Raw genomic sequence first — 16,315 nt, forward strand, 5'->3', positions numbered from 1 at the left:
AAAACAATTTTGAAAAACATTTATAAGGCTATTTTCTATGGGTTATTTAATATATTACAATAAATCATAATCATTGTAAATAATATTAGAATATAAGAATATTAGGTACTAAATAAGGTACTATTACACTGACATCATATTTCGTGTAACCGTGTGTCAGAATTGTCTTCTTATTCACCATATTAAATAACATTGTTAAGGTAAAACAATTTCCCTAGTTATTATTTACCACATTTAAATTATCATTTAACCTACAGTGCAGTAGTTGAATATTTTGAATTATTTGATATACTGTGGTAGGTACTGTGTGGGTTAGTAAATAACCACATTCTCCGATATTATCTTTCACACTAATTTTGTATTCTCGTTTAAAAACTATAACAATACTATATTATGCTTGAATCACATTATACTAGTGTATGATCTAAGACCACATGTTTACACACCAAAATAATATATAATTGTATTCTGATATCCGAGTATGTAAATTGTTGACACTGGTCAGGCATAAATATCTTACAGACCATAGTTCGGCGTATAAACACAGCGATAAAATAATAACAAATGTATCTTTATTTACTTAAGTCTTTCTAAATAATATTTAGTCTATAACAGCAAAGACAAACTGTTTACAACAAATTAATTATTTAAGCTGTTACGCAAGATATTTCAGAAATATTTTACCTCAAGATAGTAAACAGCTATTAGGTGATTGTAAGCTTACTACGGATGCTGTATCAAAATTAGTTGTATTGTCTTGTGTTTCATCACAACTAGAATCTAGTGCAATAACTGGATGACAATCTGCTTGTATGCTGTGGTCAGTTATTTCTGATGTTGTATGACTACCACCGGTACCTTCACTTGCTGATCGTGATCTAGATGATTGTGTAAGAACACTGGTCAGTGAAGATGAAGATGCTTGTGGGGTAACAGTGGGCGCTGGCTGTTTAGATGTTATGATTCGATTTAATACACCCAGTTGAGCTTGACAGGTAGACATGAAAGGTCGATAGCCAAAGCTAAAAATTAAATAAGACAAAAGATAATCAAAAATATACTTATTTACTCAAAATTATTTAAAAATATATTTTTAGTGATAAGTTACAGTTGTTAAGTGTATATTCCATACATTATGCAAATAGTAAATTCACTAGTGAAGTATAGTTCAATAAATCATGGTTTGAATACAAGTTAATTTCTAGAATCTAGATCATTAAAAAAAAATATGCTTAACATGTTAACTGCCATATGACCGTCAGCGGTAACATGATTTGTATTATTGGTACACCAAGCATTTTTTTCCATGTCATTCCAAATTTGTAAATACTATTATTGTGTTTAAATAAACATTTAAAAATATTAAAATAATTAAAATAACATGCGTATTGCTTTGATCTTTTTAGTATAATATCATTGTAGCACTATGGAAAAGTTAATAATGTAAAACTATATTCATTTATGGTCGCTGGCGGTCATGTGAAGTGGTATAATGATCAACGTTGAGGGCATTCGCAAAAGTATAAAATTTGAAAATTAAAGTTGACCGCCGGTTGTTAAGTATACAATATTTTAAGAGGAATTTTGAGAAAATGTATTATAAAAAGTAAACCTATTAATTCAACAAACTTGGAAAATTGTTAAAACCAAAACAAATATTAGATAGATATATCTAAGTTAAGTACTAATAATAGTAGATTAGATAGGTCTACTAGAAAAAAATGTTTTTCTAAAAGATTTTTCATTAGTCTTAACTTCTTTCTTGACTAATAGCATTTGATTTATTGTCTTTAATAAATCGATTTCAGACATTTTGGTTAATTGATTGTATCAAAAATATGTTTTTATTAATTAGGCCATGAATCAAGGCATAGTTTGTGGGCTAAATATGGTCTTTGAATGAGTTTTTAACAGCATTCTCAAGTACTGCAAATAAAGTAATAGTATAATTTAATGAATAAATTAATCTTAAAAATAATGTTGTACTGTCAAATATTCAGAAAGTATAACAAATCAGTTTAGTAGATTTTGTTCTGTTAGATACTATTTTTCCTATATAACTCAAAGTAAAAAGAAACAATTGAATAACTCAAGTTAGAAGCCATTAACTAATGTTTATAAACATTCTATTAATATTGAATAACTTTTTTTTCTTAGTGTTCAGAAATATGTTAAATATAATGCATTAAATAATAATAAAATATTTATGTTTAAAGTTATGTTTATTGTATACTCTACCATTCATTGCAACTCCATTGGTACAATAAAATAAATGCTTGTTTCAACCTAGATACAGATTCATAACTGTGTTCCGGTGACCTGGCAATAGATATAAGCCTTTGTACAGCTAAGGCATCACGAAGAAATACTGATACAATAAAACTCCATTCCAAACAACCAGCTTCAAATAATAATTGTAACAAATACCTGTAATAAAGAGTATTTAGTATTTTATTTATACAATTAATTAAAAATATTTAAAATAAGTAATAACCTAAGTTGAACTTCAGCTTTTGAAGTATCTTGTGATAAATGTTCACTGGAAAGTTGCTCTAACATATGTGCATTAGGAATAATATTCCAGTTATCAATATTAGCCTGTGTTCTTTCTTCATTCCACAACAAAGCATCTTCTGATTCACTAACAGTACTAGCTTCATCTTAAAAGAAAACCACGGCCAATAAAAAAGATTACATTTTTTAAAATCATTTACTCACCAATTCCTGTGAGAAATCCATCTTGTGGATATTGAGAAGAAACTTGAGGAACATCTTGACAACTCATGTAGCCACTATCTCCAACAGCACTACCACCATCTATCCACTTAGGTTTATCTATATTAAACAACATACCTGATGGAGGCGGAGAACGTTTCTGGATAGGAGTTAGTGGTCTTGTTATAGAAAAATCAGTATAAAGACTTCTCAAAGCTACAATAAAGTTATCAATGCGAGCTGCTCCGTTCCGTTCTTTTGCTAACCATTCAACTAAATGAAAGTCTAATCGAGCAGCAAAGTATCCAAGTGCTCTTAGCTTGTAATTAAATAATAATTTAGCAGCATGTTTTTGAAGAATCGTATCAGTGAAGAATTCCTCAAGAATGGAATTACAAGTAGCTGTATCCTTTCTAAAATGAATTTATCATAGTTGAACATGGAGAATAAAAATATACTATAGTATAAACCAGGAAGTCACCAAATAGCAGGTTATATCTTGCCCACAGACAAGAAAAAAAAAGTAAATACCGCTAAGGTGGCCCAGAGTGTGATATGTTATAAGGAGTAATATTTAGGCATTTCAATATTTCATATTGCAATCATATTTGAGCTAGGTTACTGTTTGAGAAGTAAATGATTGTGTGTGTGTAATTCGTAAAATGTGTTATCTAGTACTGGGCTCACTAAGGCTACCGCCCGCATATAAGTTTTTGCATGCTCAGCCACATGTCAATGATACAGATTTTATCAAATATACGCCATGCTCTTCAAATTATTGTATGCCAAAAAGCTAGAAAAAATTGAAGAACTTGGATTTGACGGATTTTAATTTTTTAAATGGATATTATTTAGTCATTGTGTTGGTTAGGGAATGGTCAAGGGGGTTGAATAATTCTTTGATAAAATTCATTTGTGTTTACTGACATCTGCATTTTTAATGGCCCGAGAACAGTTTCAAGATTCCTAATGTGGACCTTCAAAAACATTAATTGGTGACCCCTGGTATAAACAATCAAACTGACAAAAATAACACAAACCCATTTTCTGATTTTCCATTTGAAAGTACAGACCTTTTTCTTTGTGAACTATTTTGATCTGTTCTACTATCAGTTCTTACAAAAGTAGAACTCATATCTATTTTAGGTGTAGTACTGGTACTAATACTTCGTCCTCTTACCTGAAAATGATTGTTATTTAATAATTAATAATTAAAATTATTTTTCTTTATTGTCACATCAAGTACCTGAATGTTTCCCATTAAAAATGATAAATCTTCCTCGTTTGGGTTCACTGTGCTTGCTTGTCCTATCATACTGTATTTTGCAGGGAAAATGCATGATGTTCTCGGAGAATCTGCATCATTTGGATCTAAACCACAATATGAGTTAAATAATTAAATTTGTACACCAACAAATGTACGAGTATTTTCTTACCAATTGCTTTCAAAAATCTGACAAGGTCTTTAGATAAATCCCATTGACAACTATCTAAGGCTGAATCCAATAACAAAGTAGCATATTTGCAACTGACCGAAGATGATTCTAAATTCTTGAAATATATTTAAAATATGTTACAAAATGGACAATATATTATATTAAATTAAATTATTATATTTTATTTAAACAATGAGTTTAAATAAAGGATGTGTATTTGAATTTTTATTAAAAGCCAACTAAACAACTATGAATTAAATTAAAACTAACATTTTAGTCTATAAACCAAACAAAGGTTATGGAAATAGAAAGATAAGCATTTTTGCAATACCTAATAGTATTATATTAACCATTTTATGTACCAACCTGTAGAATTATGAGATATGAAGCAGCAGTATTTAAATTTTGTCGTTTTAGACATTCTTGAAACAGGTCTTTAGGTTTACCAGCAGCAGAAAATAAATAAGGCCATAAGGCAATTTCGGTCTTACGGGCACACTGAACTACAGTTTCTAAATAAAGATTTGGAAATTCCTGTATAAACTCTATAACACTAGGTAATTGAGCGTCTGGTATTGGTTCCTTGCTGGTAGCTTCTTCTTCTAAAACCTGTGAAAGTAAAATAAATAGTTTCTTTTAAATAATTATTAATATTATTAGACTTTCCCAGTAATAGGTGAAATATAACATACCTCATGTAACAACAGTTCCAGAGAATGAGAAAAATATGGTAAATTTGTACAACATCTAGCAACTTCCCAAGCATGGAAACCTAAGTTACGTCGTATCAACTGTCTTAATATTTGATGTAAGTAAACTTGGCTCTATAAAATTTGAGTTGACTATAAAAATTGAATTAATATAAAATAAATAATATAAGGTATATACCGTTCTTTCTACTTGACAAAACGGTAAAGAAAAAACACTGGTAGTATCTGATGTGTACAGTAATGTATCATTTTCTGCACCCAATAATATAGCATCTTCAAAAAGTATAGCTGAAACAATTAAAAATGAAATTGTATTATTTTAATTCCTGTTATTGTTGATTAACATAATAACAGAAATAATAGATAGTCTTTTTAAGAAATTTTACTCGATTATATTATATGTCTTTAAAACCTTACATGCTGTTTATGTTTTATTTAGTCTTAATGGTTATTTGTGAAACCATAAGACTGAAGAAGTATTGCAATTATCAAACCACACAAATAATTTACAATAGTTACTAAAATAGTTTATACTAAATTAATCAAATAGAAGTTGAAATCTTACCTAATGGATAAATTTTAAGTTGAAATGGCAACATAATTCTTTTTGACATAAAAGTATGTGACTTATCACCATTTTTTGGAAATAATGGTAGCCATACTCTCATTCCATGAGCCCCACAAAATAACCAAAGTGCTTCAGTCAGATGAGGCTTATCACGGCGGTATTGACTTGAAACCCAAGCATTCTCTACACAAGATGCCAATAAAATAGGAGATGGAATAACTTGTGACTAAAATTAACATGATTAAAATATTATTAGTATTAAACTTACATATTTTAACATGTTACTTGTATAAAAAATATATATAATTAGGACATAAGCTATAAATGTACTAAGAATTTTTTTCTTCAGATTTCAGATCTCTTTCCTCAAAAAAATATACTTCAACTTTTTTAAACATAAACATCTGAACACTGATCATAAATTATAAGATATCACATGATCAGCTGGTACAAACCAAATGATAAAATATGTAGAACAATTATAATTAAAAAATAAAATATTCAATTTAAATTACATGTTAATGTTAAAAATAATAAAACTAACTAATACAATACCTGATCATCACAACTTTGCTGATTTACTAACAACAAATTTCCATTTATATTTAGTAAAAAATTATCTCTAACAGTAGAACCTTTAATTTTTGGTTCAATGCGAAGAGTTGTAAGTAGAACAGAAACTACGCAAGTAGGGTGTATGCATAACGCTGACATATCAATAGTTTGTACTCTGTCCAATATTGCTAAAATCAAAATTAAATTGTAAGATTAATCATCTAATTATATAAATTAATAATGATCGTACTATAAGATTTCAAATTATTGATTTTTTATGATTCAATTTGTAAATTTATATTGTATTAATTTATGTGTTTATATTTGTATTGATTCAATTTATAACATTTCAAAACTTACATGCAATAGCATAAGCATATTTGATAAAATGACAAAAAAATAATAGGTTAACTTTAAATGCAGGTTAAATTGTTATTAATAATTTATATTTAATGTAATCGATATATAAGAAAAAAAATCATGTAAATTTATTATATGTTATTTTAAGCAAATGTGTTGTTATAATAATAGTAGTCAGCGCACTATTTACTCTACTGCCTACTGGCAACATAGCAAATTTCCGTTCAACAGAACCAATCTTGTATCAAATATTGTTATTCAATATTAGGGTGATTCAACTGATTATTAATTTAAAGTTAAAAAAATAATCAGTGTTTGAATGTTGACTTTTAAACAATATTAAATTCTTCTGTAATATATGCATTTTTAAATTGAAATATTTTATATACTCATATAAGTTGAATACAAATTGAAATATCGTAAATAGCCAACGAACAATTACATAAAATATTCTTACAAGATTGGCTTAACTGAACGCTCATTTGCAATGTTGTGTAAGCAGTGAGCCAACATTCTTTTGATAGTTTTAAATTTAAGAGTAAAATTACCCATATTGTGATTAGGTGATAGTTCAATGTTAAATAAATTGACAATCCCATCAGAACAAAAAACAGCTAACCGGTTTCCCAAACAATCAAGTAACAATGCTTGTCCAGTTAATTGGTACGAAATCATATTATCATTAGATAATCTAGAATCTCCATTATATATTCGCACTTGATGTTCATCAACTGGCACACTGTAACATCCACATATGATATAGCATCGCCACCATAAGACTCCACCAGTTACTATCATATCTTTCTCCTGTATTTCATTGCCAAATAGTTTCCAGCGGCGAGTAATTAAAGAATAATGAGCAAGACCACAACGTCCAGCAATTACTATGTGTTTCCCATCATCATCTATACAAGATGTCTGAAATTAAAATGAATTGTTATTAGATATAGAATAAACATCTAAAAAATAATGTATTCAATTTACTCTGATTGGCCAATTTGTTCCTAAATATGGAGAAGGTGCATAAACAATGATCCATTGTTTATTTTCAACTAAAGCACTGGTTATAGTTAATTGGTCTTTAGTTTTGTTATTGGATTGAGTCATTTTATACACTTTAGTTAGACCAGATGTTACATTCAGATACAATTTATCTTCACCTTGAAGATACAAATGTGGACGATGGCTCTAAAACACATTAATTTCTCCTATGATCTCTTTGGTAATACATTTTTTTTTAAATGATTCAAATAACAATGATCAAATCTAATAAGTAATTCAGAAATTAATTAAGACAATATTTTATAAAAAACTTACCATAGTTGGATTGACAGCAAGAGCACTTTTTAAAAATGACATTTGTAATACTGTATCATCGTGTGTGTCTTTCGAGGCTCCATTAATCATCCATAGTTGGTAGCCTTCTATACACCATTCCATTGAAATAATGTTGAGTGGATTTCTAGAGCTTAAATCTATGTTTACACTGAAGTTCCATGCCAATGAGCAAACTAACAGAGCTCCAAAAGTACTCCATACAGCGAAACCACCATTCTCCCAAGCCATGACTAAAGCACAGCCATCAGGTGTCCATCGAGTACACCTCACATAACCTAATCCTCCACCTGGCCATACTTGACTAGGAATCACAAGTTTGTGAGATAATTGTAAACCACCAGTGCGTTCATCAAGACCAAACACAATACCTTGGGAACTGTAATTTAAAAATGCAAATGTTGAATAATTATTTAAAAATTTAATTAATTACAATAACTAACTTCTTTAGTCCATATGCAATCAATCTATACTTGTGGTTCAAACTTGTACAAGTAGCTGTATCAATATTAGGTGCCCAAATACCTTGGACTTGCTATTATGATAAAAATATAATATGATATTAATTTTAAATGTTTTTATAATTCATTTTTCAAATAAACTTTACATTAGGATCAAATTTTAAAGATGATGCTGTAAGTAATGCTGCACGACCATCATTCAAAATAATTCCGAAACCTCCAACTAATGGTGAGTATTCCATATCAACAATAAAAGTATCTTTGCTAGTGAGTGGTGCAGCTATAGAATTGAAACAAAAATTTTCATAATATATATTTACACACATATTTTGAAATATAGTGACTAATTAATAATTTACCATTAGAAACATGTAGATCAATAGAAAATGGTGTTCTACGAAGATCTATACAGTAATCTCGATTGATGGAACTATTCCAGTGATATCGCAATACATGTCCTTTACATGTAGACACCATTAATTCATCGCGAATGCAAGCCATACATTCAACACTGCCGTCAACACAAACTATTTGATCCTATACAATTTAAACAAATGGAATCAATAATATATCACTTAATACAAATTTTATAAAAAATTTTAAATATATTACTTGTTTAATATGTAAAGAAGGTATAGTCTCTTTTACAAAAAGCTCATCATTTTCTCTTTTTAGACTAGATATATGTGAATCTTCTAAGTGATACAAGCTTCCAGGATCACCAATAATGCTCAAATTGTAAAATATTAAATAACCTTTTGTAGTCTACAACACAGTTAAATAAAAATACATTTTAGCTAGGAGTTATTCAATAATTGGAACATAAATAATAAATACTAACCACTATGACCAACATACTGGAATCAGGCCTCCATTCTACACGTCGATTAAAACCAATTTCATCCAGACTTTGTGGAGATCTTGTGTAGGAAGTGATTTTCACACATGGCTACAAAAGATTAAATTATTATTAGTTTCTTAACTTAATATAAGCTATAAAGCAGTGGTTCCTAACCGGAGGGGAATTTAGAGTCTGCTCGGAAGGGAGGGGGGGAGAGAATATAATAATGGAATTACAAAAATAATTATGTTATTTTACAATGTGTAAAATTGAAAACACTATAATAGTTCTAAGATAACAATTATATATTAGGTATAACAATAGAGTCGATAGACCTAGATATTATTTATACTTTATGTTAATATTTGTTTTTATATTCAATATTTTTTTCTTATATTTAATATTATTACTTCATAAGTTGATTTATAATACATTTTTAAAATGATGAAAATAATAAAAGTAAATAGTTGTATATTATATAATATACAGTTATTGTGTATGTTTTATTTGTACCACACACAAAAAAAAAATTTGCCTAAACTCTAATTTAAGAGGGGAATGAAATTTTAGTAAATTTACAAGAGGGGCGTAGAATGAAAATGGTTGGGAACTACTACTATAAAGGAAACAATTATAATATTAAGGTTTGAAGGGACAATAGCACTAAATAATTTACAGCAAAAAAGAGGAATCTCATTTAAAAAACAAAGTTTGTAACACAGGACATTCCTTAAGTAGTACAAAATTAAAAAAAAATTGTCTTGAGTAACTATATTTACAAATTCTAAGAATTTGAATAAATGTATTTTTAAAGGAAAATATGGGAGTAAGCAAGGGCGTCCGCAAGTGGGACCAAGTAGGGGTAGTTGTCCCCTTCCTTTGCTTTTTTTTTTGATAAATTATTATAATCATTAAGTAATACAAGATTTTACAAATTTTTTATTTTAAAAATTATCATTTCATAATAAGGCTGCTGCTAGCTGGAGCTATCAACAGACATAATAATTAATATTTAATAACTGGAACCAGCTGGTATCAATTGATTAATAAGTATGGTGTATTCAATATTGGTATCATAATAAGTTGTTAATAATAAAAACTAACTTCATCTACTTCATCACTATCATTATTTTTGGTTATTTTCTAGTTTATTTGTAACTGGTGATCAGTTTAGTACATAGTTCAGTGATTGATTTGGTGGGGGGGGGGGGGGGATGGAGTATCTGTTCTTTTTCTATTGAACATAACCCTTTGTTTTTTGAAATAAAAATCTGGGAACGCAAAATGTATTAATAAGTTAGAAAATTGTCAGTTTTTCTGATGCAAAATATAATAGGCATAATATTTACCTTGTACCTACAAAAAAAAATTTAATTATTAAAATTCCTTAAAAACTATAAAATATAATTAAATACAATAAAATGGTTGGGTTAGTTCATAGCAGCTGTGACAGCAGTAAGTACTACTTCTGACATACCATAATGAAACTTATCAGTTATCAGTTATTGATAATTAATAAATGAGTGTTTTTTCTTTTCTTTTTTTTATAAATATATTTGTAGAACAAATTTAATATTATTTTGGGGTGATTGTTACTGATGGGAGAGGGTTGGGGGCTGCACACCAATGGTAAGGTGACGGTTAATTTTGTGTAGAATGCTCTTTCATCCAACATCAGATGAGTTTCCCCTCGCATTTTTTCCCAACTGAAGCATTGATGTAGTTTGTTTCAAAGATTATACCTGGTAACACTCTAGCAATTAATAATTAAATTTAAGTTCTTAAAATATTAAAACAATTTGGTTATTTTTACATTAACATCTATCATATTTATTTTATAGACGCTTGAAATATTTAATTTTATAAATAACTTAAATTTATGATACCAATGGTGACATTTTATTTATAAAAAAAATGCAATTTTTAATTTTATCTTGCACTCTAACTAATTAAAATAAATAGTATAAGATTATGTTCTAATTGTCTACATATTATGATTCATAAATAATTTTTACATTCCTTACCTATATGAAAGAAAACATGTCATAAACAATACTTTAGGTATCACTAATCAGATAGTCAAACAAAAACTGAAAATATAAAAATATTTTGTCCCCCCCCCCTTGACAAATTTCTGTGGACAGTGGACACCCTTGGGGATAAAATATTTTTTGTTTAAGATAAATACCTTAAGATTTACCATTCTTGATATTAATATTATTACCTATATATTTAAGATATATTATAATTTCATATGATGAAAAATGTATTATATTTTAATTGATTCAGGCGATAATAATTTAATAGTTCATTATTATTCTTTTAGTTATAGGGAGAGTTTGAAAATCTATTAATAATAATAAGGTATTTGAAAACAATTGACCTATTTATAAAGTAATACTCAATAAGACCTTTTATTTGATCATAATATAAATTTGCATATGAAAATCAAATTTTCTTATTGAGCTATTTTAAAATGAATATAATATTGTTTAGTAAAAACAATAGACTCATAATATACAAATTGATAAACATTTTAAATAATAAAAAATGTACAAACTGTCAAATGGGCACAGAACAGGTATAACTAATTTAATGTAGATAGCAAGGTGCATTCACATTACTTGAGGGTGCTTATTGCTCACCTTGCAAAACCAAATTTCCAGTCGCTCGATAGACAGTATAGCGAATAGAATTTTGTCTCTGTTGCATATCACCTGGACAAGAGTGCCAGCAGCGTGAGCTGAAGCCAAAACTTTTGGCCAGCCTATCGGAAAGTACATGGTTATTGCACTAGGACGAACAAAATACGCGTTTCTGCAATCACATAGATCCCACTTGCAATTTACAACCAATATCCGTTTTACGTTGACATTGCCGGTACAACAGTCCACTGCACTACAGCCATTTATAATAATATTATACTACTGGATTAATAACAACATTATAATATTAACGTCAACAATTATTGTGGACGTTATCAATACACTTTGATGCCATCACGGACTATGATAATATAATAATATTGTTCTTTGATAACATGGACTGGGAACGACGTGGTTGGTAACTAATCATTTTAGCTCATGGTAAATGAATAAAATTCGTATTTAATTTATTACAGTAATTATAGATTATAGATTTTAGAGTTTTAGACTAATCTTTTAATTCTGTGATCCAACTATCCAAGACATTATTCTAAGCATGACGTAGATTGTAGATAATACGGTGTAGTCACTCGGCGTCGAAAAATGAGTTGAAATTTGACGGCTTTTAGTTTAGCGTATTGTCCACCAGGAGCGCCATATTTATTCAATCGGTACCTATAATAGCCACTGAGATAGATAAGAATATACTGGAGCGTGGACTTGGATGTGAAAACGGGCCGTCACGTTTTTCATTACCCCCACTCCTGCATGGCAAGAAATGTTCTAAATTATCTACTAGGAGTAGGGTTGCCATAAAAGTTCAAGTACTGACCGGGACATTTACAAAAATAATTTAAATAATTTGAACCTTTTTTTTTTTAATATTAAAATTTAGAACACAGTGTAATGAATATATATATATAGAATAAAATAATAATAGTGTTGAATTATGAAAGACATTAAATTAGAAGATACATTTGATTAACGAAATATTATTTATTTAGAAATATTATATTTTTCTGACTTTTTCACCTGTTTCAATAGCTCTGGTTTTCCCATAGCATACGTATGAAATTCCGAACAAGTCATTTTGAAATTAAATTTGCATTGAATGATACTTTCCACAGTTTCTACTTGAAGACGGATCAATTTAATATAATTACTGGTACTAATATTATTTACACATAGCCGGGACTTTTGTAGGGTCTAGTGTGGGACGACCGGGACCGAAGTCATGAACTGGTGACATGTCCCGGTGTACCGGGACGTATGGCAACCCTAACTAGGAGTAAACCCGATGGCCGATACAGTATGTTTACAAATTTATTATTTTAGTATTCGCAATTGTTTTTTTTTGGGGGTAATTAAAATATTACATAATACTTATTATTTTTAATTGTATTATAGTAATTTTAAGTATTAAAACACAATGGTTTTGTCATGTTCGGCCTTTGGATGTATCAACAGGTGGAGCAAAGACAGTAAATTAAAATCTATACAGTTCCATAGGTGAATATTATTTTATTATAATATTTTTAATTTAATTTAAGTAGTCTAGTTAAATATTTTTAAATTTTTAAATTTAAAATCATTTTGTTTATTACAATTAATAGTTATATTACTGTTGAAATAAAATATAAATTAGTATCCAATTGAAACTCTAATTTTAATATCTAGATTTCTACTCAACAAACCAGAGTTACTACAGAAATGGGTGAAAATGATCAAAAGAAAAGATTTTATTCTTTCAAAATACTCCTAAATATGCAGTGAACACTTCATACCGAACGACTTTCAAATACGCCCTGCAGCAAGTGTAAGACTGTTGAAAGATGATGCTTATCCTAGAGCAAAAGTATATTAGCCAAAAGTAATAATTTTTTTTTTACTGGATTCCATACTATTATAAATTATTTTGGTGCTCCTAGCCATGAGTATACCTTATTTAAAGAAATTAGTAAGAAGTTTATCAATTTAAGAATGCGTCACTTCCAAAAAGAATATAATATTCGTGAAGTATAGAAAAATAAATCTTCGTTAAGGGTTAAGCTATCTAAATTAGTTATATTTAAACATTTGTAAATATTTTTACGTAATTTTTATTTAAAAAAATGTTGGTCAGAGAATTTTAATTTTAATTTTTGTTAAATATAAATTTGTAGTCCACATGAAAACAAAAATGTTATTACAAAAATTAGCTCAATGTGACTATTTATCCCAAAGTTATGTTAAGTTAAAATGTGTAGTCTTTCAATGATATTTGTATGGAAATTCAATTTCTTGCCATGCAGTGGTGGGGGTAGCCACAATTGAGACGGCCCGTTTTTCGTAACATTCGAAAGTGGACGAGTCCGCACTCCAGTATATCTATCCAGTGCCCTTAGCAGAAATGCATTATGACTTTAGGAACGAATGCAGTTAACTTTCCAAGCAATTTTTTGGAATATTTTCTTTAGAAATTTCAGTATGCACATGCTCAACATGTTGATGAAATCAGAATTTACCTATCTTGCTTACTTTTTATGTAAGTTCCATATCAGTTGAAAAATATTAAAAATATATGGGCACAATTTTGTTTTTCAATCATTTCTAGTTCAAATGTTGACCAACATTTTTCAAATTTCAAATTGAAAAATGTGTTTAATGTTCAATTTTTATAGATAAAGATTGAAAATATAGAACAATTCCTACGTAAGTAGTTAATTCTGTAACCAAAAATCTAAAAATAAACATAAACACGGCTATTTTGTAGTTATTTTAAGTTCAAATTTAGACGACATTACATATTAACACAAAGAATAACGATTTTAGTCATTTTGTTGTAATTCGTTTCTAAAACAGCCCAATTTAATAAGTTATATAATATTTTTCCGGAGACGGCAGCCCATTGAATAGTACGGCCGCCCGAACTTTTTTCGTTTTTTTCCGATACTTTTCAAACTTCCCAAGTGTTGTTATCTAGTTCCCGTTATCAGTTTTCATATTTTTTTTGAAATCCGTCAATGATTAATAAATAAGTATAAATATTAATAGATATTCGTTTTATACTAGCTGCGTACCTACATTGAGTTATACTGATTGTAGAGCTGTACCTGAACCCGACTTTAAACAATTCTAAATTCCGTTTCGGTTAAAATTACACTTAATTATACTTATTAAATCAAATTGATAATTGACATTCAAGTTGTATGTTTTCCAGTTCCATCTATAATACGATACACTGACTTGGACTGAATTCACTCAAAAATACTCAATAATAATTAATGTAAAATATATATTTTAGACTGACTGATATAGATTATAAATCTAGGATAGTATACTGGATATTTTATGATGTACATTCCATGAGCAACGTTCAACTGTTCTTATGTTGTTTAAAGTATGCTCTGTTATGTGGTTCATTTATACTTAAAAAACATAAAAAAAGACCATACTTAATAAGATATGTGACAAACTTTGCACTATATTTTATAATTGATGTATTTGTATATATTAGTGTATACTTGTAGAAATAATCTCTTCTTTTTTAACAAAATATATCTGAAAAGGCAGTGTTATTGCCTTCATTACCTTTCATATTACATAGGTATACTATGTATATGCTTATATACATATTTCTCTTTTTTTAAATTCAATAAATTACATTATATTACTTTGAGTTTTTGGTTTTGTATTCGGGAGTCACAACGTTATCCTATAGCAGCGTTTCTTAAACTGTGTTCCGTGGAACCCCAGGGTTCCGCGGAGGTCACTTCAGGGTTCCCCGAAACTTGTGGTTTTTATTCAAAATTTTAAATTTTGGCACATAATTATAACTTTTATTGCAAACATTTCTTACATAAAATGACGCATTGAAAGTATTGAAACAATGTAGTGGTTCTAATTGTCGAGCTGTAATAATTTATTGATGAGAGCTCAATAAAAAACAGCTAAAAAAAGTTGGGGGTCCACGGTGAAAGTGCACATAAAAAAGGGTTCCACGGATAAAAAAGTTTAAGAAACGCTGTCCTATAGAATAGCTACTCGGTCTCACCATTGGTTGCTCATGTTGGTACCTAGTTAGATATTCAATTGTAGAATAGAAGTGAAGTTAAACGTTTGTCGACGTTGTTCGAATCAGTCTGTATTTACAGCCACTGATACTATACTACCAAAGTAATCACCCAATTACATGTTAATGTAATAATGTATATAAGGGCAAATAGTGTGAGTAAGTCAGTCAATGTTGTTAAATCATATTATAATATTATATTGATGTTGTATTTTGAATATTAAACACTAGGTATATAAAGGTAGTATATTAGTCAGTTTCACAAAATGTGAAATCAAAACTAATAAGTATCGTTAAGTCGAGACTTAGCTTGTAACGTTCAGTGTATGTTAAGGCCAGTTGTAAATATATATATATTCTATTATATTACTATATTGTCGGGTATTGGTAATGCGCCGCGCGTCAGTGTACAAAAACCTCCCGCACCACCGACGCACCCACTACCACCTCTGCCGCAATCACACTTTATAAATTAATTATTATTATTCACACGATTGTATTATATATTACCGGCCTCCCACCAATTTATTGTATCCAAGATCGACGACCGGCTACCGCCACTCGTCGGTCTATTTTTCTTCGTCTTCCTGCTGCCTACGGTGACACTAGTCCCGGGTTATTATTGTTTTCCGCGGCGT

At 29.0% G+C, this 16,315-nt stretch overlaps 1 protein-coding gene across 1 annotated transcript; it reads right to left on the minus strand.

The window, feature by feature from the left end:
• Positions 1–343: 343 nt before the first annotated feature.
• LOC111030419 (guanine nucleotide exchange factor subunit Rich) lies at positions 344–11,764 on the minus strand. The gene is made up of 21 exons (XM_022309899.1): positions 11,627–11,764; positions 8,982–9,089; positions 8,753–8,905; positions 8,500–8,677; positions 8,287–8,420; positions 8,123–8,214; positions 7,662–8,058; positions 7,329–7,532; positions 6,893–7,262; positions 5,985–6,172; positions 5,427–5,655; positions 5,040–5,149; positions 4,844–4,975; positions 4,518–4,760; positions 4,152–4,266; positions 3,962–4,086; positions 3,756–3,895; positions 2,719–3,128; positions 2,495–2,660; positions 2,239–2,427; positions 344–1,022 (listed from the first exon to the last, which is right to left on the minus strand). Exons 1-21 carry the CDS (start codon positions 11,762–11,764, stop codon positions 686–688), a joined length of 4,158 nt encoding a protein of 1,385 aa, XP_022165591.1. The 3' UTR covers positions 344–685.
• Between the last annotated feature and the right edge of the window lie 4,551 nt (positions 11,765–16,315).

The sequence above is a fragment of the Myzus persicae genome, unplaced genomic scaffold (assembly GCF_001856785.1).
Source record: "Myzus persicae strain clone G006 unplaced genomic scaffold, MPER_G0061.0, whole genome shotgun sequence".
In the NCBI taxonomy this organism is placed as follows: Eukaryota; Metazoa; Arthropoda; class Insecta; order Hemiptera; family Aphididae; genus Myzus; species Myzus persicae.

What these genes read in the sequence shown, in the direction of transcription:
- LOC111030419 (XM_022309899.1), bottom strand. Translation starts at nt 11,764, where the DNA reads ATGTACTTTCCGATAGGCTGGCCAAAAGTTTTGGCTTCAGCTCACGCT. An exon ending in CATATCTCATAATTCTACAG is followed by an intron (nt 4,267 to 4,517) that starts GTTGGTACATAA and finishes ATATATTTCAAG; the next exon opens with AATTTAGAATCATCTTCGGT. An exon ending in TTTTAATGGGAAACATTCAG is followed by an intron (nt 3,896 to 3,961) that starts GTACTTGATGTG and finishes AATCATTTTCAG; the next exon opens with GTAAGAGGACGAAGTATTAG.